Source organism: Anneissia japonica, unplaced genomic scaffold, assembly GCF_011630105.1.
Source record: "Anneissia japonica isolate Jap-2015-1 unplaced genomic scaffold, ASM1163010v1 scaffold1951_len603592_cov169, whole genome shotgun sequence".
Classification (NCBI taxonomy): Eukaryota; Metazoa; Echinodermata; class Crinoidea; order Comatulida; family Comatulidae; genus Anneissia; species Anneissia japonica.
This window is the reverse complement of record NW_022741522.1, coordinates 468,281-493,854: the sequence shown is the minus strand read 5'-3', so window position 1 is coordinate 493,854 and position 25,574 is coordinate 468,281. Positions and strand designations below refer to the sequence as shown.

At 33.6% G+C, this 25,574-nt stretch overlaps 2 protein-coding genes across 7 annotated transcripts in view; one reads left to right on the top strand and one right to left on the bottom strand.

Moving 5' to 3' along the window:
• Positions 1 to 17,603, bottom strand: part of LOC117118711 (protein sidekick-2-like) — a gene marked incomplete at its 3' end in the record, with an annotated part of 111,820 nt that extends 94,217 nt beyond the window's left edge. For 2 of the 5 annotated variants that reach the window (XM_033263372.1, XM_033263377.1), the window contains 3 exon segments: positions 8,612 to 8,635; positions 16,407 to 16,698; positions 17,430 to 17,603. In XM_033263372.1, the coding sequence (XP_033119263.1) occupies positions 8,612 to 8,635; positions 16,407 to 16,683 (301 nt within the window). 5 annotated transcript variants of the gene reach the window in all.
• Positions 17,604 to 19,295: 1,692 nt separating this feature from the next.
• The window catches only part of LOC117118735, an 11,402-nt gene continuing 5,123 nt past the window's right edge, over positions 19,296 to 25,574 (top strand). Inside the window, exon 1 of one of the 2 annotated variants that reach the window (XM_033263415.1) lies at positions 19,296 to 19,487. The gene's annotated coding sequence lies outside the window, so the exon portion shown is untranslated. Of the gene's footprint in view, positions 19,488 to 20,569; positions 20,739 to 25,574 lie in introns of those variants that run through there. The other variant, XM_033263414.1, reaches the window with a different exon arrangement.

Sequence of the window (25,574 nt, the reverse complement as noted above, 5' to 3'; positions counted from 1 at the left end):
CCGTGTTCCACCGAAATGCATGGTGGGAATACGAAAAATGGGACGCCCCCTACAGCTGGATCTAAAAAAACTTGTGCCAAACTTTCGTTACCAAGTCGTCGCGTATTTTATTATCAATTCTCAACAAAGATACTAGGTATAAAAAACAAACTGGAATAGACACCCAGACAGTGACATCGGTGAATACATAACCTCCTTGGTGGCGGTAGAAATCGTTGCTATTATCCAAATAATACACAAAACAATTAAAGCATAATCATGAATCTGTAAAGAATAAAACAACAATACAGCGCAGAATCGCATGGCCGGACGCACTCTTAGTGAAAAAGTTTTCCTCCATTAGTGGAAAAGGAAGGGCGCCTTTTGCGTCTGGATATACTTAGCAACAGAAGGGCGCCCTGTACGTTGGGCACGAAGTATAGGAAACTTGCATGGTTAAAAAGAAGGGCGCCGCCTACGTTGATCACGACTTCCGCCTCATTTTTACAATGCGAGAACTCTATCTTGTATTTCTAGTACTGTATCTTTGCTATAATTCTCAGTAAACATAAGCACATTTCACTTTGCTACGGAGACTAGCACACTTCCCTCAACAGTTGCGAGTTTGCATTGAGAATATAACAAAGAGATTTGTCAAAGCCTGACCACACAGCAAATCAACCATAGGATAAGCAAAAAATTAAATGGACAATGAAGGCTATAGCGTTAACAATAAACAAGAATGACAAAAGACGAAGCCAAGTGAAATGATAAACATACAGGGAATTGTTGCATGTGTTTAATGGCTCCCAATAGACAGGATATTGCCACGAAGACAGCATTGATAATGTCACATTTATTTTTCAATTAACAATTGTATATTTCTACTGAATAATTTGATTACTCATACTTCTATGGATGGAAGGGATGCAAAAGTAGGACGAACGCAATAATGATAATTTAAAACACAATGAGAATATTGTCACATAATTCAATGATCCCATCAGCTATTTTAAGCCTGATTTTTTTCATCTAGCTTTTTGAAAAAAAGAGGAAGATGAAAATTAGACCTTTTTGGATTGTTAATCAAATTTAACACTGACTAACAGAACAGGGCCAGCAATGTCTGCATGTCCTACAACCACACGTGCTCCTCCACAAACACATTTTCACGTATTTTTCTACACTAGGGAGCTTTCGATCGCACGACGGTTGGACGTACAACGTAATGACATCACTAAAAGTCATCTGCGCATGCAGGAACGTTAAGGTCAGCTCGTCGAGTAGATTCGCAATTTGGCCAAATCTACGTATGCAGAACAGGAAGGTCTACTGCGAATGATGTCTCAACGCAGATGATACAGCACAAGCTTAATATTAAGCACCATTATCAGATCTAAGCAGGGCTCTTGAATAAGCGCTGCAACGCTTATTTATGGATATTGAATATGAGTAAATTTCACAGTGGTTAAGTTATTAACCATTAAAACGGATTTTACGGACTAAAGCATGTAAAAACTTATATAGCATCATGATTCTATTTGATTATTCATGTTATTGTATGCCAGACATAGGGATAACGATACTCATTAATTTGGTTTCTGTAGATTTTGCGAAGTATCGATAAAAAGTAGAGACATAACAAAAAATGAATGTGGAAGAGAATGAATGAGTAACTTAAGGTTTTCTTTATTTGGCCAAATTTTGGAGCAAGTCCTAAACGCCAAATAACAGCTATGTCAACATTACTTGGTGGTTCACTTTTACCTTGTGTTTACATTATTAAAAGTCTAAATAACAATAACAATGTTCAATTACTTTACACTGACAAGGCAATTCCGAATATTGATTCGTGAAAAATGATCTTTTCATATCCTACAGGAAATTCTCTAGCCAAATAAGAAAACCATCTCTCCTTTAGGAACAAAAGAATTAAATTTTAAATTTTCGGTAAAGAAGTTCCAAATTGTGAACTTCAAATTCAAACAAAAGGCTATATTACCTATATTGTAGATAAGTGTGATTATGAATCTGATATGTATGTATGTTTTTTACATTCTATATATTTTTTAATGGTTCATAAATTGTACAGTAACTGGTGGTAATCGTATAATTGATCGATCTTGAATTTTGAACATTACTATGCTAATTATGTTTTACAAGCCTTTGCAAGTGGTGATACCTAACTGTATAATGTATAGTCTTGGTTTTTGAGAAGTGACTTAAAAAAAATGAATGAAGTGTAATGACCAACGGGGAAAACTGCTTTGTATCTGAAATGAAAGGTGATAAATAGTAGATAAAGTATAATAATGCAGATAATTATTCTATACACCTGGGGTCATTGGTTGCAATAAACAGTAATCAGTCATGCATTGTACAAAGAGCAAGCTTTTCAGCTCCCTGGGGAAATTTTAAGTGTAATATATTTTTAACTTGCTACTTAATTGAATCATGTAGCTTTACTCTAATAATTTTAACAATACTTCCGTATATTCTCACATATATAGCAACCCACGAATAAGATGACCTTAAAGTTTGAGAAGATTTTGGATGATTTTTGTATGTCAGATATAAGATGCCTCCCCCCACCCCCAATCGTTTCACCGTCGGAATTTCAAATTCTGCTGTTTATGGTCTTATACTGCATCTAGCTGCCTAAAAATGGAGCCAAAATGTAGGGGTAATCCTCCAAATAATACAATTTTTATGTGCTTTTTAAAATGTTCATTAAAACATTATTTCCCATATTTAAAATTGCATTGGTTTTTCTACCAGTTAGTAGCTGAATTTCTGTAGCAAATTTGTATGTTACTGACAATACGGACAAAACAAATTTTTTTTTTTTTAAATTCAAAAATCTGTATCTTGCACATATAAGACGACCTCCTTGTTTTCATTTGAAATTTGCTATTTAAAGGCTTGTCTTACATTATAAGCGAGAATATACAGTAAAAATTTTAACTCGCTACTTAATTGAATCAATTAGACGTATTTTATGAAATTTTGGGCATAATTTTTAAAATTTTAGTAATTTTAACATATCAATACTAGTTTTAATGTACACAATGAAATTTCAGCTGGTTGCTGAATAGATTTTTCAAATACCTACTTTTAAATACAATTTACAAAATCAAAATGTACATTAATTATTATTCTGAATTATACACTGCCTAGAACATAGATAATTACAGTATATGAAATGAATCCCTTAAAGAAAGTTCATTAGAAATTTAATTGTTTTAGTAATGAATTTTTTTTCCAAGTGTGTTAGAATGTACAGTATACGGACTTAGGAAGTAAATTGGTATTTGCATGCTAAATATGGAATCAATGAGGGAATAGTTAGCTCATCAAAGCATTGCCTAAGAGAAAAAGAACGGAGCAAGCTGGCGTATCACGTTGAGTGAACTGTTAAGACTCAATTTAAGTGACGCGTCTTTGTAACGTAATGAAATAGATTGCTATTAACGTGAGCAAATGGATTGTCACGTTAAGCAAATGGACTGGGAAGAAAATCAACTTATAAACATTATTACTGGAACAAGAGCGACCAGGTAGCTCATAATATGCAATCTTGTAATGGCTGCTAATTAAGCAATTTTCCAGGCCAGTACTTGGTGGATGAAATCCAGCATGATTAATAGCGATTAATGCATGCTTTGTCTATAGGCTATATCTACAGGCCATGTTGTGTGTTTATTTCCCAGCAAGAAAATGCAAAGATTCTAAAAAATCTCCATGAACTTATGTTCACTTCATTTTCTTTTTAAAATTTATAAAGGTTAAAGGTTATTATATGATTGGTATGAGGATAGTTATTTATGAATACTCAAATAAATATATGAATATTTGATTTAAAGCAGTGACTATTGTTACACTAGTATTTAAATCCAATTTTGAATTTTTATGTTATATTCCTAATCTAATTCATATACAATAACGAAAAGAAAATGGTTAAAAAATACCAAAACATTTATTCATACTCTTGGAACAAATTTGTATATAAATAGACAGCAGAAGCTTGTAATGTTCTTAATCTATTTTATTATACATTTACTGTACTGTGAAATACATTTTTTTTTCAGACTTTAATATCTTAACTACAAATGAAATGAGTACAGTTAGCAATTTCTTTAGACTATTAACAAAATTTATTGAGACACTAATTTTACTAGCTTGAGCTGGCTTCATCAGGCAAATGAAGTGAAAAACACCGGATCAAACTGATTACTCAACAAATTATGATAAATTAATGAGCAATATAAACAGAATGTCTTGCTGGAATTAAAGAGACCAGGGATAAACAAAGCTACTGCACTCATTTCATTTGTATTTTATCCTACTTTTATGATCTAATATCTTAACTAAATTTTATAATCTGGCAAGTATATAACATTAACAATTATCCAATAAAATTCAAGACGACGACCTACAATCGTATTACTACCGAGCTACTTTACTAAGTGCAGCTTAAAGCACAGGTAAGGATCAATCAATCCACTGGACACATCAATCAAATATTTGCAGTATGAAGATTTTGTATCAGGTCTAATCCGATGGTGCTTAATTTATCATAAAAATAATATCACTAGTTCCTTTAAAATTCTCTAACGTTGTTTTTGTGACAACTGTGATTTGGGGGGGTGGGTGATACGACAACATTATCATGCCTGTATAAGCGCAAATCTCTGATAATTGTCACAGAATGCAATAGTGTGAATAGGCATTAAACTACTTATACAATTTTCAATTTTAAATGAATAATTCTTACTATAATGTATGAAGTAACTTGTAATAAGTATTTCCAATTTACTGATAAAAAAATAATGACTTCAATAAGCTGTATATTTTGTCATTTTATCGACATTATAAATTTAATTTTGAGTTTGTAATAAAAGGTGACGTTAGCATTAAACCGAATGTCACGTCCATAAATATTCACAGCGTTCATGGCATGATCACACGTCTTGGCCTTGAGTAATTACAAATCTTACGGTTCATTTAAATGGTTTTGTTTTTTTTTGTTTTTTGTTTTTTTTTGTGTTCTGGATGATGAATGAAAGCAAAGCGATCCTTTTTGTCAGACTAACTGCCTATGTAGAATCACACATAACTTATAAGCAACAAGGCACTGAATGTTTTCATGACGAATGGCTATCTACACGGAAGCTTTGATATATTTCAAAATTTTTTTATATGGCTTTAGGACTGTGCTATACAGTTACAAATTCCGCTATAAATGTTATCTACTTTTTCTAGTTTCTCTCCATCTTAAATTCTATATGAAGTTAGAAATTTGTAGGTCATTAAATTTAGAGATGAAATGCAATACAAATTTATAATAAACTTGGTTCGTTCGTGAATATTGTAAACTAAGATGTCTTAACAGTGTAAGAATCTAATGACGTTCACTAATTCTACATACAGCATTAATCATGAAAATAATGTTGGTTTTTACATCATCCAAGGCCAATTTGAGTTAAGTTTACATCCTCTGGGCTATTATTTTAGAGGTCTACATATTATTATGCATTATTAATGAGCATTAAGAGCAGGTTATTTTAGTCCATTAACAAATTCTCATAAATAATGCATTGTCCCACATAGCTGAGCTAACTCACAAGAAGTGAATATTGCCCTTGGGCCGAAGGAAACTTAAGTAGTATAAAGTAAGTAATTAAACTTCATTAAAAACTATTGTACTCTACCTGTACTGTACTTTTAAGTCCAGAAAGTAGCCAATAGGCCACAGGACCTCTCTTTGGGACAAAAAAAAAAACATTCAAACACCACCCGGTTAAGGCCCAATAAAAAAAATTATTAGTTTATCACCCTCGCGTGCATGTCTTTTATGGTACTGAAAAAAAAAAAATTTTGAAAAAAAATTCTTTTGAGAAAAAAAATTTTAATTTTATTTCTTATTTTAATGTTTTAACTATTAACTGGACCTTAAGGAAGAACAATGTAAAAGTTGATTAAGTATCCAGAATAAAGAAAGATTTCTATCTATCTATCTTTTCATTCCTTGGCGCTTAGGAATGCAGAGTAGTTATGATGGGCGGAGGTAAGCTGGGCCACTCAGCCTTGAAGTTTTCTGCCCTACTTGTAGTCTGAAAAGCTTATGTCATGGCCCTCCACGCAAACTTATTAACCTACTTTTTCATCCTTAAAAATCCACTCTTATTATTTAGAGTTTACTAATGTTATCACCAACCCACACACCCTTAAAATGTCAATCACCCACCCTTAGTTTTCTACACCTACAACCGGGGTTCATCAATCCTTTAGCAAAAATGAGTGTCTACCTTCTCAGCATTATACTGGTAACCATCCTCCTGGGTGGAGAGAGACCAACGTACAGTAGACAAAGTACTATACTTTGCACACAGACAAGGGAAATACTGTCCTGTCTACCCTGCAAGGGTTTCAAACCACTGCACTAAATCATATTTAATGGCACAGTCCTTATGTTACTACTGTACTTACTGTACAGTACTTCCATCTATCAAAGTGTTAACAAAATAGATTTGTGGACCTCGTAAAAATATGGTTGGCTTAATACGTTAATTTCACAACCATAAAAAGTAATCTGACATAATAATTCACATACTGTATGAAAATGATTGAAGCAGTAATTTCACGTGATCATCATTTTGATTTTATGTTAAAGCATTTAAAGAAGCAGCTCAACTTTAAAGTGTTTGTGATGAAATGAATGAATGATTGATTCAAATGAAACATGAATACTGTACTTTCTTCAGGAAGCAGGAGATCATTAATGGTGATACTTACTCAGAATGCACATGGCATTATATTTTCTTTACTCTTTGTAACCTTATTCATATATTTCTTCTTAAAATTATATTTTTCAATTATAATAATTTTAATAATTCTACTGATATCTACTGTAACAGCAAGCTTCTTGTCACATCAAGATGGATGATGCTACTAGATTATATTTTAATATGAAACTATGCCATTAAAGATGTATTAAGCACTACAGTATCCCCAACACAAGATGAGGTTGACAATTAGGGATGTAGTTATGGTCTAAAGGTAATTTCATAGCCCTCCACCCACCCATATTACCCCACTTTTCCGTCCTTAAAAAAAATCCACTCTTTTTACTTAAAGTTTATTATACTGTAATGTTATCACCTACAATACCCACTCTTAATATGTCTACCAACCACCCATACTTTTCTACCGCTACAACCCTGGACAATGTCGTCGCATCTATGAGCATGGTGATGTCATATCACTACCAGGTTTTGAGAACATTTCAAATCAGGAGCCTGGTACATTAGCTTTAAATCAATACTGTATTCTAAAACCAACAAGTGGTTGTCATTGACAATCACATGCTTATTGTGTGAGATGAGACTTAGCCTATTGTACTATAACTACTGTATGTCAAGGATAGTCACTGAAACACTGGAAAATTGTAAAGATGAGAAAGAAAATCATAGCAATTGAAATGAATGAAACTGTATAAAATGTTGAAGAAGTGACCGGTATAAAATGTAAATGTTGCTGAGAAGGCTAAAAAAAAAATTCACATACTGCATTGCTCAAGAGGCTACACAATATGCAAATGTTCTGAAACTTTACTAAAAAGCCGAACATGTGTAGATGTTGTAGAAACATGCAGAAAATGTAGCTGTTGCTGCTTACACTTACTCAAAATGCTGTTGCTGAAGAGGCTTAAAAGAGAACTAGCAAAATGATTTTTTGTTCTAGAGTGGATTTTTGATATGCCATTAATAATAGAATCGACTTTAAAATTGTTTTTTGGCTATTTTTTATGAAGTTATAGGTGATTATATACGAATTTACCATGATGTCACTGGCGAAAAAGTAACAAAAGATCATGTAAATAGCGCCGCGTAGGGTATCCACCGCGTAGGGTATCCGCCGCGTACGATCTTTGCGTGCATGTTGTAACAATCACAATTTACAGTCATGGTTACAGCATACACGCAAAGATCATACGCGGCGGATACCCTACGAGGCGCTATTTACACTTTTTTTACTTTTTCGCCAGTGATGTCATGGTAAAATCATATATAATCGCCTATAACTTCATTAAAAAAAAGCCAAAAAACTTTTTTTAAGGTGGATTCTATTATTAATGGCATATCAAAAATCCTCTTAGAACAAAAAATCATTTTGCTAGTTCTCTTTTAACAATGTTTCTGAAGAACACTAATGTAAATGATGCTGAAGATGTCACATAAAATGTAGATGTTGCTAATGATGTCACACTAACTATTGTTGAAGAGGTCCAACAAACGTAGAAGTTGCTGATGAAGCTATACACAAAATGTGTTCATGAAAAGGCCCAACAAATTTATGTTGCTAAAGAAGCATGAAATATGTACTACGTAGGCCTACATGTTGCTGAAGAAAAAGGTGATGTTGTTGAAGAAATTAGATTGCTAAAGGCCCACGCAGTTTATTTACAATTAATGTTACTAAAGAGATCCAACAGACAATCAGAACAGGAGAAACCAAAACAAAACCATTCAAAAATTCATTAGAATACAGTTGAAAGAAGTGTGAAGATGGTATGAACTGATAATAAACATAAAGTAAACATAAAAAAATAACAAAATCATGTGTACTCTACCATAATGCAGGTCTTCAACTGGAACTAAAAACAAAAAATTAAAAGAAAGTTAGATGGGAAGGATAGCAAAAATAAGAAATGTTATTTAAATTTTAATGCTGTTTACAAGATGCTAGTCTGGTTCAATTCAATTACAACACAGATATTAATATTGAAGGAGACAAACAAATTTGTGCTGCTCAAACACAATGGAAAAACAAATTACTGAGTTGGCCTACAGAAGGCCTAATGTACTGTATATGAATTTTATAATTCATTCCCAACTATCACTCACTTTATATTGATTCATAAAATGGTATTATTTAAAGCACAATTTAATTGAAGCTTAAAAATTAGCTTACAAACTGAGCATTACAGGCTTCCTCCACATTAAAACATTTTTTGCCAAAAAAGCCATGACTAAACTCAAGGGCAGTGTAGCACAATATTTACACTACACTTTTTTTTTTTATAAGAACCAGTAAAATTTAGCTATGGCTCAGTGTTCTTATTTTTTGGCCGATTTCAGGCTCATGTTCTTATTTTGTTCTTAATACACACTTTTCGAACATAAAAAAATATTATTGTACAGCAGTATACACTGTACTGGAATGTAGGTAAAGAGTGCCCTCGAAAAAAAATGGTCCCTGAAAAAAGGGCCCCTGAAAATATGGCCACAGAAAAAATGCCCCGGTAAAAATGGTCCAAAATGACAGGCTGTACACCTACTGTCCTGCATTATAGAGGGTGTTACATACTTACTGCACACAATGTAGTAGATATAGTTTTTTGGGTTTTTTTTTTTATAGTTGTTTTAATATAAACATCTCATTAGACATTTTACCTCAGCCTCAATTTGTTCTTGTATTGTTCTTAATTTTTAAGCAATTTCAGCCTCAGTGTTCTTATAAAATGTGTTCTTATAAAAAAAAAAGTGTACTGTATGTGAGGGGCTTGACCAACACAATGGGGTTTTTGGTCTGATTCTGTACCTGACCACCTTAAGTATATAGTAGCCCAAAATAATGTAGGTGGTAAAATGACAGTTTGAAGCCTTGGCATATTTCCATGGGGCATTCCAACAGTTCGCAGACACAGTAAACAATACAGGTATATCGAGAACCAATTAAAATGCTTACTGCAGAAGCGCCTGCACGGAGTGCGCCACTGTACAGCACGTATGTCTGGTCACTCTGCATATATAAATCCGGTAATACAATTGCAATGAATACACTCGCAAACTTTACACATTCAATGAAAACATTAATAAAGTAGGCCAAGCCTCCGCTGTATTCATTTAAATTACAGCAAAACCCTTTAGGTTAAAACTGGTTCTGTATTTCAAACAGCTACTGTAAGCAAATTCACTATCTGTCCATCATTGCTTATTATAATACAGTAGTTTTGAATAATGTGTATTAACTCAAATATTTTGGCCGAAATGATGAAGTCCACATAGTCAAGGCCACAAAAAAAGTGTCTTAACAGGACGTAGTATGGTAGGCCATAGATGGTTGATATTCCATTGCTATTTTTGGAATATAAAATATTGCTGGCAATTTTGTCGTCCTGACATGGTATATATTTTTGTACTTTTACTGAAATCTATGTGCTTACAAGATAAGCCACCATTTATCAAGTCTGTCAAACACAGAGCTTTTTAGCATTACCCTATTCCAGAAATCCTACATAATAAAGTTTGGATCTATTTAGATTTGAAAGGTTTGATCTTCAAATTTTATATAAAAAAAAACACCGCTAACATTGAACAAAATTTATTGCAAAATTATCAATAAAAAAAATCCTATAAAACTATTCAAAATAACATGTGATATTTATGACATCTGATAATTCTGTCAACAAAGGAATTTTACGAGCATCACATCCATAGATATCAATATCCAGAATTTAATTAGTGTGCATGCATCAAACACATACTAGGTTGCAGATAGCTTTAACCTGGAGACAAAAACTCCTTAACTCGAGACAGTAGACAGTACTACCTTGAAACGTGCAAAATATCATTTCTTTGTTGTAAGCATGGATTATCGTTAATTCATAAACAGCGAAGGTGTTAGACGAAGGTGTATTTCATACTGCGTGTGGTACAGTACGTACACACGTGAAGTGGTGCTGATGGCGACGGGATTTCGTCGGTCATTGGATTTATAGGCAATGATGCACAATGTACAATCATCTTGACTCCCTGGGGCGTATACAGGTCGTGCCACTGTCATGAATCTGCACACCGACTAATTCATTCGTACTGCAGGTACCAGGATGCATACTGTACCCAAAATTCTCTAGATCATACCTCAAGTTGTACAGGTCTATGCAGACTAGTCAGTATTCTACTTTGCTAACACACTTACTGTAAACCACAGGTGAAGTGGAACAATACAGTAAATTTTTTTACTGTACCTTGTAACCTGTCCAAGGACAAATTCTCAGCCAGACTGCACAACCTACAGTATCTTTGAATGAGGGATGAAAAATATAGGCTACTCTTAAGTATTTTACTCTTAAAATGTATGATTACTACGTATGATTAACGTACTGTAGAGCTGAGCCTCTCTCAGACCCTGATTTTTTTTATCAGTGCAAAGTTTATCAGATAAAATTTTAACTGAAAAAAAAATTGCATATTCGCCTTTGATGGCTACTATTTTTATATTCTACATAAAAACACATGAATTTAATAAGCTGGAAAATATAATTACTCAAACAACAATTAGTGTAGTGATACTTGACATAGTATCAAGAAGATGAGATCCAATTGCAGATGCCAATTAGTACATGATTAGTTTCATTAGAAAAGAAACTAATAACAAGGCATATCATTTGTAGTCATAAGAATTTTACTTATGTAATTTACGAGACGAGAAGCTGGAAATCTTAACCAAATACAGTAAAGGCAAGATCCAAAGAAATATGTTGGTAAATCAAATTTGTTTTTAGGTGATGTCCAAGCAGCAGGCCTATTCACATTAGCAGTAAAAAAAACACTGTTAAGCAAAATGCTTGGGGAATTGGTAAATTCATAAGATAAGATAAAATTAGATTTATTTCATAGTTAACATTACATGAAATTTGCCTTCCAGTGTTGTAAAAAAATAACAAAAATAGCTTAAAAATTAAAAATTTTAGCACTTTCCAAGAATATAAAAATACAGTTTAAAATTCAGATAAGAATTTTTAATTGTTTAAAAATCGCAATTTCTTTTAAATATTAATAAAAGTTTCACCATTAAAATATGGCCTATCTTGTAAAAGTTTAGTTAAAATGACTGACAGCAAATTGTATTAATGAATTCTTTGAACGGTTTGTTCATTGCCTTGACTATGCATTTGGTTAGGAAAATCTTATGCTCTCTCTCTCATTATTGTCTTGACCACAAATGATGATTCAGTGCATGGAGAATAGCCTATGGAATTGGGGAATTTACAGTATGTGATTGGAAGTTCAACGCCCGAGGCATCCACTTGACCACACTGGTCTCTATGGAATTGGTATAAAGAATGTGCAATGCTCAGTAACTGTCTACAGCACAGTATCAATCGAAATTCTTGGTTTATAAATGTAATTGTCTAAATTAAAAACTATAGTATGATTTTGATTGGGCAAATATACTCAAGTTGCATAATAAAACTAAAATAAATTATACATTGTTTTTATTATTTGTCCCATTTCAAATTAAATTTTGATTGGCCCCTGAAGACATAGGGTAGACACAGTGTAGTTTGTACTCAATATGAAATGGATAAGGCGAGAGCAAATAAAAGAAGCACTGAATCATACCACATGTACAGTATCCCCAACCACAAACAATCGAAAGAGGAATTTTACTGATGAGTAAGCCAAAATTTGATGAGGCAGAGAAAACGGATGCATGAGGGACAAGAAACTATACAGTATTAATTATTTTATTTGGCCTAACTTCGTGGCTTATTCTGCCAACACTTATTTGAGAGTTATTGGAGTGCTAAGCGATCAACTTAAAAAGTATGCTAGCGAGGTTACAGCTAACATCAGCAAGAACATTGCTTATTCGCTAAACACTCAGCTATAGCGCGTCAATTGGTCTTGTGCAGTTCAGTATACAGTTTATCACAATAATTTATTCCCTCAAATTCTGATACAGTTCCAATAACATACTGTACTGTAAATGACAAGAATATCTCACAGAGTTAATTTCAGTGTCATTTTTTGTGTTTATTAACTCTGAATCTGGATGTTTATAATTTGATTTTCTTTAAGGCAAATAACAGATGAAGCCTTAATGGATATCCGATGACAATAACAGGAATTGAATTCTTGAGAAGGCTGTCCAATGCATTCCACTGATGACACCTTGTAAGTGACAAGAATGAGGTTATGTTTGGATAGCAAGTTGTGTTGAAACTAATGAGAGAAAAACTCAGATGCCTGCCAACTTCAACATTAGTTTGCATCTTCCCCTGGGAAGGTTCATGGGAAAGTTTACAGCATCAAATTTCATTAACAATGCATTCCCAAGATTACTTATTTATCTAGAGGGCAAACATCATGGAACATTATGGATAACGAAGACTACAGTATACTAATAATATGGATAGTCACAGAATACCTCTTCTGATCCATAGTAGTTCCTCAGATACAAGCCCACCCCTGACCTTTACCTCCAATAGGCCTACTGTAATATTAATAGCTCAGGCTACAGTAGGCCTATTTAGCATTAATACTTTTACTAAGTAAATAAATAATCATAGATTTATACTTGATACTTGATTTATGAGCAAAAAAATTTTTTTAATATAGCATAGTTCCTCAGGTATAAGGTCATACCACCCCCACCCCCACACTTTACCTCCAATTACCCTATTAATATCCAGAGGGAAAACATCATGGAACATTATGTATATTAACTCGGGCTGGCCTTGTACTAATAATATTGAATGCTAATAATCACAGATTAATACTTCTGATACATGATCAGAAAATATTTTAAAAATATACCAACGACCATACTGTAGTTCCTCGGGTATAATTATTGTTTATTGTCTACTCGCTGATCCATGGTGTGGTCAAGGGCCAATCTCTTTCGTCGTAGAAGTTGCAGTTCTCTCTACCGTCAGCGCGATGGTGTGGCCTAGAGTTTGCACCATTTTCAGGGGAATAGTACTTTTTCAGGGGAATAGTACTTTCTATTGCCCGCTTCTTAACCAATCAGATGCCTAGAATCTACTGTATGTATGGGGCACAGTATATAATATGGAAAGTACAAAATATTATAATCTCAGATTGAAACTTTAATTAAATTGCAAATTAAAAATCCTATACAAAAATAATATGTGTTAAATCAGATAAGAAAACATAATCAATCGAAACACTCCATTTCTAGGAAGGAATATATTGATCAACAGCCAAGATACAGTATATTCCAAACAGAACTGATTGCATTGAAGCCAGTTTTTCATACATTAGCATGTTATTATAATTAATTTTTATTGTATAATTTGTGTATGCAAGCTAAACTAAGCATGAACCCATAGGATAAACTGAATGTTAGGCCCAATAAAAAAAATGATTAGTTTATCACCCTCACACGCATGCCTTTTATGGTACTGAAAAAAAAAAAAATTTTTTTAATTATTTTTTTTAAATTTTTTTTTTGAAATTGTATTTATTTATTTTTTTCATTTATTTTATAAAATAGTTAGATATTGTTTGCATTATCTAAATCATGTTTTACTTTGAATATCAATGCACCAGCAAACAACCCAAGAGTGATATTTGGCTTTACCAAAATAAAAAATAAAAAAAAAAGCCTCCCTCCCTCATCACTTTTCCTGCCCAGATAAGGTGATAAACTAATAATATTTTTTTATAGGGCCTTAACAAGTCGAAAAAAAAATAAATAAATAAAAAGACAGCGGCTCAATTGAAGGATACTGAAATTTTACCCCAAACTTCTGTTGTATAAATCAGTTGACACAATGCAAGGAATTGGCTAGTTTGAGTTGTTTATGTTACCACTAACAGTAGGGTTTCTCCTACAAAGAATTAACAGTAAAAGGACTTTCAAGAATTGTGCAATCAGGTGGTTCAATTGAAATTTGTGAAAGCCTAGGAAATTCCAATATTGAGCTTTTTTAGGATTAACTTATACAAAGCTCAATACTCCTGGGTATATGTAGGCCTACTATTGTCTTGATATTGTAGAGTCATCCAACAAGTATTGAAAGCCAGATTGTTCCCACTGGTTTTTGTAACACTAGAAAAAAGCAATTTTATGAGTTATTTTTACCCTGTCACATCATTGTACAAAACGACAATGAACAGCAACTTAATTTCAGACAAATTAGGGTGAAAGAGCCCATTATTAGCTACTGTGCTCACTTTCAGTATTGAATAAATTTTGATATGTTTTCAGTATTAGAAAATAAAGTAATTGTCATAATAATAATATCTCTTTAAAATTCATCAACAATTAATATTAATAACTTAGTAACAACATTTATTGCCCTTTTATTGATGATCAATATTATTATTGTTGTTTACCGTTTATTGGCTTCTTCTATACTGTACATCTTTTAATGTAATATTCCAATGCATGTAGACTATTTTCATCTACATTAGTGAAGGTCTACTTCCATTTAAAACTTTTGTAACTAAGGTTACAGTAGCTTGGACTATTAGCTTTGTTTTATAATTAGACAATTACAAAAATAAAAAAGACATTCTTATTTGGGCCACAGAAAGGTGACCTTTAATTGGAGAGTTCTTTTATAGAGAAAGAAATAAAAAATCAAGTTGTCTTTACCCAATACTCTTCGTTTATTTAATCAGCAGGAAATTTTCCTGTTCTGTAATGTTACAAGAATAAAGAGTTTCTTTTTATTGTAATTTAGTTAGTAGCTCAATATCAATACTATTGTTATTGTTATTTAAAGCTCAGGAGGGAGCAATTTCAGTTAATATCAAAATAATAAATTAATTATATACTGTAATAATAATATTCCGTAGCATCAAATATTTTGAAACACAATAACTGGCAGCTCATATTATGAGAAGAATAACTGCAGCAAAGGATGTGATTGTGAATTTGCAATACAAACAAATCAACACTGTCTAGTAATGATACAATAGGTAGATATTTGATGGAATAACAATAACAAAGGCAGAAATATATTAATTTTATTATAATCAGACTACTATTTAGTGCAACAAAACGATATTAGTATACAGAAGGTTCTAATTCTACAACATAATAAAATATTTATCAGTCTCCTTGGCTTACTGTAAGCTGCATTCATAACTGAAATCAGCAAAATTCGGACTGCATTTCCGAAGCACTGAACGTCAGCATGCCTATTCTAACATATTCGATTTTTTGATTGCTTTGGTAGGCTTTCTGACCTGAAAATTCAGATTTGGTGTGAATACACAGGCTTAATTTGACTAGGTGCATCATTATAATTTAGCCAATATTTGGCCAAACAAAAAAAAATTACTAGCACAAGGAGAACAGCGATGGAAATTGAACCGGGGACCTAGAGATCTCCACGGTTCAGCGCACACACAGTGGCTACATGTACCACCAGTTTAGCCAAATGAGCTAAGCTGCTCTCTAAAGTCAGTATTAATAGGAACATTTTTAACATGCCTTAAATTAATGTTTGTACAATTTTAACATACCAGCAATATGTAAATGCAATTTTTCTTACATAAGCACCTCCTTTTAATTGAATAAGTGATTGAAAACGAAAAGAAGAAAAACAGAGATTAAATTCTGAAATTTATGAGTAAATTTAACAACAGTTTCAGTTACTGTACCTGCATACGCTGTCCTCCACATAAAACATGAAAAGATCCAGAGATGTAATAGCACAGGTAAAATCAAACTTTTTTTGTATCCAATCCGAAAAGCAATCGATGGAATATTTGGACGTGTTTTTGAAGGGAGCCTATTGCAGTCCTTTTTTATATTAACATGTCTTCCTTTTTTGAACTTTGAACTATAATTCTGTTTACAACTGTCGCATATTGAGTCTATAATGTTGCTTTTGAAATGTCTTAGAATCCAGTCAAAATCACTCACAATAATATCCATACTGATCTCCTATACCTGTATGTAAGGAAAATATTAAATTATTAATATTACTTCATAAAATATAAAATTAATACTTCAAGTTGCACATTTTTTTATTAACTATTTTTAAAAAACTTTGAACAGAGTCCTCCAAATTGTTAACAAACATCCAACTGTACACAAATCAACAAATTATGAAAAATAGTTAAAGTTAAAGATTTTAGGCCTAGATTAGGCTTGCCTACCTTCACTAGGCCTAGTAGTAGTAGGCCTAGACCTCCTACTAGACCTTCATCAGTACTAACTCGTCAAACACAACAGCATGCCATAGTCATAGGCTAGCCTATGATTCGAATGATGATGCCTAAGCTGGACCTATTAGGCTAGCTCAAGCCTAGGCTAGGCCCTAGGTAGGCCAAGAAGTGATTTTAATTTTTAGTGAATTATTTTCACAATCAAACATTGCAACAAGTTGATTTATAAACTTTGTTTAATAGCGGATATGAAGTTCTATTATCACACAATGATTCAAAATTTACGAATTATTATAGTTACCGATTATAATTAAAATCCAGAAACGAAAGTGGTAGGCTAGGCCTAGCCTATTGCAACCACAGGGGTAACAGAGAGTCCCGTCTACATAACATTCAGTGACCTTATCCTCAATTTGACGGCCGTCACAAAAAAGCAACAGACTCCTAAACCTAATTTACGTGGCCTACTACGCTACGTAGTAAGCATGTAAAAGAAAGGCACAACGTACTCACGTCAATGTAAGTAAGATTAATCCTTATCACATGCTGTACGTCCAAGTCATGGTTTAATATGTATATTTTAAACACTGATAAAGAATAAGAACAATTCCAAAACACAATACCACGAGAAGCCGACTACAAATGTTTCTCGCATGAATCATAGAACCACAGTCGAGTCAGAGACATCAAAACAGCGTCTATACTTTTAATAGTCACGTGACCTAGACGAATGCCTATTGGTTGGAGATCCAGCGATTACTTGACTTTGCTACTGTGTAGACTACACAACAAAGATTTCAGATATAAAAAAAAAAGGCGGGGGGTGGGAAATTTAATATATACATTTGAACTAGAATATCCATTGAACTGTGTGCATAAAATGAGTGAGTATTAAAAAGCTTTATTTAGATCCTTTCTTTATGTGTATGTGTATACTGTATACAATTTCGAACTACTCTACATATACACGCTATAATACCATTCATCTAGGAACCCTTTATATTGAGTGAGAGGGCGGCATTATACTTTTTAGTTCGTTATACTCTACAGTATCCGAATAAACGCCTCGGGTCGATTTCTGAGAAGAGTTTTTTAGGAAGCGTTTATTCGAGTAAGTCGTTTATTTTATTTATGTGTATGTATGTGTGTGAAATAAATACGCATATCATACCCAAATAAACGCCCATTAATTTCACTGTAATTGTGGAACTGCAAAAAATATGCCTAGTCGTTGGAGATCCAATGATTAGCTGACTTTGCTGTTCTACACAACAACAATTTCACATACGGAAAAAAAAACATCTAGGCCTAAATATATACATTTCATTTAAACGAGAATATCCATTGAACTGTGTGCATAAAATGAGTGAGTACCGTATTAAAAGGTTTATTTATATCCTTTCTCTATGTGTATATACAATTTAGAACTATTGTACATTATCTTTGATATACCAGGGAGTCCCTGATTAAAGCCATTCATATATTTCGGAACAATTTATATTGAATATAGAGGGCGGCATTATACTTTTAACTTTGGTTTTTATAGTATACCGTATACATTATATTCGAATAAACGCCTGGGGGTGTTTATTGTTGAGAATAGTTTTTGAGGGGCGTTTATTCGTGAAAGACGTTTATTTTTTTGGGTGTTAAATGGATACGCATATATACTCAAATAAACGGCTATTATATTTCACTGTAAAATGAACTACAAAAAACATAATTACCCGGAAAAATTGTTATTGTGTGATCATAAAGACTTTGAGCTCAACCAGGTAAGAAAATATGTCATTCAGAGGTGTAACATATTAATAGATGTGTTGAGAATGATGTTGCTTCCATTAGATGTCTTTACAGTAATTTAGAAGGCGTTTGTCAGAGGATGAAATAAATGCCTCAGTGCGTTTATTATAGGGATGCTCTAGGGGAACTTTATTAGCGGGGTGGGGGCGTTTATTCAAAGCGGGGTTATTATAATTTACCTACTGAGACACTTTTTTTTTCATTCAACCGAAATAAAGGAACTTTTCGTTGATGAGTTTTGCTTGATACGATTTGAAGGATCCAGTCCAGATTAAATCCGTGAAGTGAAAACTGTAGTTCTTCAAATTTGTAAAATATATTGGAAGTTCATTTATTGCTGGTGTGTGTTTATCTGTATGGGGTATATTTATTTTAATATATTAGGTCACGCTCATCTTAACCCTCATCCAGTTTTAAATTCACATAAATCACTTATACTGTAATGGAATTCTAGCTTTGCAAGTCAAGTACGGTACTGTATTATTTCATAAATAAAAGAGTGACGTCAATAACTCGTATTGTATTAACTGGTATCTTTATAGGCTTTGCTTTAACTTGCAATATTACTGCATTGTGCACTAGTCACTCATACTCACTCGACTCGTGTTAGTGTATCCAGGTCATTCAACGTTTTCTATTAGTAATTTCCAATCATTTTAAAAGCAATACGAGGGAAAGAATTCAATCCGATGATTTGATGGCAGTATAAAATGTTCGACAGACATATAAACATCTTCTAGGCCTATATCATTATCTGTCGCAGTGCCGGTAAGTTTTAATAAATGAATATCTGTTATGTTAAACTTTGACTATGTAAATACGAGTAAAATACCGTAGAACTTATTTTAAAAAACGGTATTAAAATGGGATACAATTTGTAGACTATGAACTACGGTACTACTAATAAATATAGTGTATGGGGTCACTTATCAGCACACGGTGCATAAGCATTGGAAAATAACAATCCACCTACTTGTGTTAATTCTCACAATTAGGCTTAACTGCACAAGTAAATTACTTTTATTTTTATATCAATTATAAATCACAAACAGAGGCCCTTTCTGGTTTTATGCAAGGTTTTCTCTGGCTCTCCGTAAGTGGCGTATCCAGGGGGTGCGCGGGTAGGGGGACACACGCCCCCACCTTCCAAAAATTACACGCTCCCCAAGTCGCCCCCCCCCCCAACAAAAAAAAAATCATGGTAAGGTAGTTATAAATCACCTAGAATAACCTTATTTTGCGAGTTAGCACCCCTTGACTGATTTTCGAGCCCCCACCTCCCAAAGCAGTATAACCACACCCTCCAACCGACCATAGCGGGCTGGATAGAGTTGTTAGAACATGGGTGTGTTTCTGTACACTGCAGACATGAATAATTATGATGAAAAAATTAAAATAATTCCTGCGAAATAAACAAGGAAATTGCCGATAGTCTTTAAGGTTCTACAAAGAAAAAAATATATACATTTTTTTAATGTTTTGGCCCGAATTGTCTGCTGGGCTGAGTCGTCGGAAGTTTGGTTCGGTTTGGACAGACTTGGTTTTGGTCCGAATTGACCTGTTGTACTAATCCGATTTAATACATACATTACAAAATTATACCTTATTTTTATACCTCCTTGTTTATACTATACAGAGGTTTATGTCATAAACAATTCAGATCGGCTCCATTTTTTTCTGGACGTACCTTCAACTAGTGTGGGCTTCATGGTTAACCTTTATTCCTCTTGTCTTTATTATACCATGGAGGTATAAAAATCTATTTTATACCTCCATGATTATACTATCTAGTATATCTCTAGTTTCATGGTCACCTTTTGTTTCGTTTCTTTTGTTGGTCAGTGATTCGCTATCTGTCTTCTCAGAATTCCGCTGCCCGTAAATGCACTGTGTATCGTTTTCAACAGCATTAGTATATTGAATTCGAATTTGTATATAATTTTACATTGTTTCTATCATTTTGATTACCTCTTGTAATTTTGGCGGTACTTTGGAGAATTCCTTTCTCGACTCATTTTGGTAAGTTGTATCAGGTATTATATTAACCATCTTTTTATTCATTTCTAAAAATATTTTAATAATTCGGCTCCTAGATTCAACCCTCAATGTCAGATCCTGTGCATTTTGTAGGTCGCGTAGCTTCCAATGTTATAGAATCGGAATCACCTGAAACAAAATGTATGTTGATTAAATTAGCTGCGATTTTGCACCTTTGAAACATTGAAGATCAAGAAGTTTAAAAAAGAAAGCAATAATAATATTATAATAATTCCATTCTTTTATTCTTCTACAGCGCACTCAGCAAAAAGCCTCACCGCTCTTTACAACAAGGAAACAAACACAAACAGAAAATAATGTTAACTGTTTTTTTTTTTATATATTTTTTTTATTCAACATTTCACCCCGAGAGTTACCGGTACCTCACAAGGCAATAATTGGCATTCATTCCGACATAAAAGTTTAATACTTTATCTCCATTTTTAAAAAGATGTGTACAAATGTAGGGGGTCCTGGCCGGCTGGGCAACCCTCCCAACTGGATTAATATGCTATAGGCCTATGTCCTACAGTCGAAGTCAGTGACACATTATGCTGTTTTGTATCAGCAAAGCCCTTTTGGATCAGGGTGCTATACAGCGAGGACCCTACTAGACAATATGGGTAGGGGAAACGAAGGGGCCCCTAAGGAACATTGGCCCTTGGAACAAATTTTAAGAATAGGCTCCTCTAGATGCTCGGAAATTGCGCTCTCAGGCGGTAAAAATGCTTTTTTAAAGCAGTGTTTCTCAACAAAAGTATTGACTCGACCCTCGTATGCTCCTCCTCCCTTAGACACCCCTCCCCTTACGGGCATCGGAAAGGTCTGATCAAAGTTTTAGTAGGGTTTTGAAAGACTCAATAGAAACAGCCGATTTGATATAATGAGGAAACTATTCCATAATTTTGGGGCGGCATTTGGGACGAGCGCCACAACTCATTTTCGGAAATTCGAGATTGAGTGTGAAGAAGATCGAAGTTTCCGTGTCGGTGCGTAAGTGTCCACCTCACTTTCCCCATTATGGTTGGGGCTGAGAGGGAATAGAAAATTTTGAGAATAGGGACCTCTCAGGCGTTGCTCCAGAGTTTTAGCTCGGTTTTTGTTTTTCTCACAGACGAATCAGGGTGCCTTCCCGATTGCGCAGGGCAGCTAGCAACGCACCCTGATTTGTCTGCGTCTGCAACGCAATCGGAAAAGTTGGCCAAGGCTCAACCTTCCCGACAGCTAGGGTGAGCGATTATATGGAAACCGAGCTTTACCCTGACTATCGCACATAATGGGATCCCTGATTGGGCGGGGTCAAGGGAACGTAATGATTGCTTGTTCCGTCGCTGAAAGACTATTTTAGACGTGGGGCTAGGAAGGGGCGTGGTTTGCGGTAGTCTTGGGTACTCCTATTATTATTATTATTATTATTATTATTATTATTATTATTATTATTATTATTACTATTATTCGGAAAGTGTTTTTTTTTTTTTCTAGATGCTGAGAAATGCACTTACGTGCATTACGAAACTTCTATTGATGAATGAATGAATGCACACTGAATTAATAGATTTCCCCCATTTTAGCATGGACAATTAATAATTGCGATGATGATGATTATGATGATGATGATGTGATGATCATAAGGAGGAGGAGGAGGTATCGTAGCAGGTGACGACAGGCTCCTGTGCACGGTTAATTAACAGGTCCTTTGATATGAGTGTCAACCGAGGCCCGTATCCCGAGTCCGTTGTCACATTTTCAATGCACACAATCAGACAACAGTAATTACCTATAAAGTTACATACTTTTCGACTGTCATGAAAATATCATATATCCAAAAAATTACGTTATATGCATGCTCGGAAGCATAAGGTTTAACCTAAAAGTTTGATATATGTTTCATGTTGTTTGTTGAATGGTCTTTAATGATATTATATTCTAATACGACTACAACATAAGGAAGAACACTTTGTAACCTACAGAGTTTAGACCCATATGTTTATGTTGTTTGCTGAACGGTCTTCTTCAAAAATAATATGACCACAGCATAAGGAAGTTCATTATTTAAATGTTTAATAGATATTACAGAGAAATATGATTGTTTATCAAAATCATTATACACATGTCCAATTGAAAAAAACAAACATATAAGTTATATAATCAGTACATTCTCGACTGTCAAGCAAATATCATATATCTAAAAAATTGCGTTATATGGATTCTCGGAAGCGGAAAGTTTAACCTAAAGGCTTGATATATGTTTCATGTTGTTTGTTGAATGGTTTTTAATGATATTATGTTCTAATAGGACTACAACATAAGGAAGAACACTTTGTCACCTACAAAGTTCAGACCCATATACATTTATATTTCCTTAGGCCTAAATCATAAGGAAGTCCGCTCTATATCTAAATTTCAAGAAATTATACGTGTTATGCATGCACCGACGTGGGAATTTGTTTTATGTTTTTGCTGAATGGTCTTCTTTAAAATATTACACAGGCTAATATGACCACAACATAAGGAAGTCCATTCTTTAAATGTTTAATAGATAGTACAGAGAATTATGATTGTTTATCAAAATCATTATACACATGTTAAATCCAATTAAAAAAAAATAAATAAATAAAAAAAAAATCCTTTTTCAGTGCTCGGCGTCGACGTGAAAAGATTAACCTAATAATCTTGTTAATAATGCGGTTCTAAAATTAATCTTACGACCACAATTTTTAAGTTGTAACTTCAGAAAAAATAATAATGCATTTTTATTGTACCGCCACCAGATGGGAAAGTAATTAAATATGCAAAATGGCTTCTGTGATTGGTCGATTGCCAACATTTCAATGCTTAGTGGTTGGATGGTCGGGTATAATAATGCGTAACTCACATAATAATGTCATATTTCGAAAAATTGTTTAGAGTACCGGTATATGATCACGTTCCATGATAGATTACATCCACAGGGTGTCCATAGGCCAAAGTTTAAAAAATCAATAAATTACGTTTTTTTTTTTTTCGAATTACGACAAACTGTGTAGACTAGGCCTACTAGTTAAAATGTAAAAAATTAAGATTTTATTTTTTAATAACTGAAAATCACAAATTTATATTCAGTACATTCTCGACTGTCTTGGAAACTTGGACCGTATCAAATTTGGTTGGGTGATTTATACACACTCTTCGTAACACCCCACCAACTGGATATACGGGCCTCGAAGCTTTATATTTTACCTGCCAATTTAAAAAAAAAATCTTTTTCCACTTCCAACACTGTATGAATTGAAATTTACATACCATTTACGTCGTTGCTCTTCTTAAGATTTTGTGTTCATTTCAGTCTCTCAGTGCTCGGTGGTTATTTTTGACTTTCTCTTTAGATGTACTGTACTATATTATTACTATTACTATCTAAATGTGTTCGTAAGTTTTGAGCTCTAGGTCTACAATTAGGCTATCAACTCCGAATAGCATTCGTTTAAATAATGAAATAATAATTCATTAATCAAAAAGTAATAATTAATTAAAATTAATATGTTTTTGCTTTGGTGTAATTTTGGAACAATAAAATATAATAAAATTATATATGCCTTTCAATAAGGTTGTAAGAATCAACGCACATGTATAGCCTATTCTCCTTGTGATTGATTTTGTAATAACCATACATTGTGACATAAATAATAATAATAATAATAATAATAATAATAATAATAATAATAATAATAATAATAATAATAATAATAATAATAATAATAATAATAATAAAACAACTCAACAGTGTACCTTACCTTACGTTATCGCGCAGCCGATTTAATTACAGTCCCTCTTTGATTAATACTTACTATATATTTGTCTTTGGTTTAGGTAGGTGCATTTCTGACAGAAAGAGTTGGAATTCGCGAGACCACCAGGCACTGCTATTGGCGAAAGGTGCGAAGAGGTCTGGATCCGCACCTGCCTCTAGGTGCCCGGAAATTGCATTCTCATACCTTAAAACAATAAAACAATTATTTTTCTTAATACAATTTAAGGGGTGCGACCGCACCCTCTGCATCCGCCCCAGGCCCCAATATTTTGGTCTCAAAATAGAGTAATTATTAACATTTTTATAATATTGACCAATTAAAAATTGGTTCTGGTTCTGGTGTGTAAAGCCGACCTCTAAAGGCAGCTTAGCTCAGTCGGCTAAATTGGTGTAGCTACTGTGTTGTGTGCGCTGAACCGTGGAGATCTCTAGGTCTCCGGTTCAATTCCCATCGCTGCTCTCCTTGTGTTTTAGCTGGAGGGCTGAAATACAAGTTACGATAGAGCACCGTCTTTTGGATGAGACGTTTAAGTCTTGGTCCAAGTTTAAAAAAATGCAGTATATTCTTCGGAAAAAAAGTAGGCTATTGTCTCCCGGTGACTGCCCGAGTCACCACCAGAAGGACCCCACTGGAAGCAAGTCTTCGGACATAGATGGGCGGATATGTTTGGTGTGATTCACACCGAAATACATTTATCCTATCTTATCCTAGGAGTATAACATGAGTGGTAGAAAGAGATACAAGCAAATTTAGGGAGGTGCATCTTAGGTGCACAGTACTGCACCATAATGGTCCTACAACTCTGTTTTAAAATATTTGCACTGTGTATTATTAATTTAGTACATATTAGAGAAACAACGTTAATGTCATATTTATATACAGGCCTAATATAAAGTATATAGGTAAACTCTAACCCGGATTTTTCATTTATTTTTATACATTATTATATACATCTTCTTTGATGTTCAAAATGTTATTATATCATTTATCTCTATATTGTACCACACACACACACCCACACCCACAT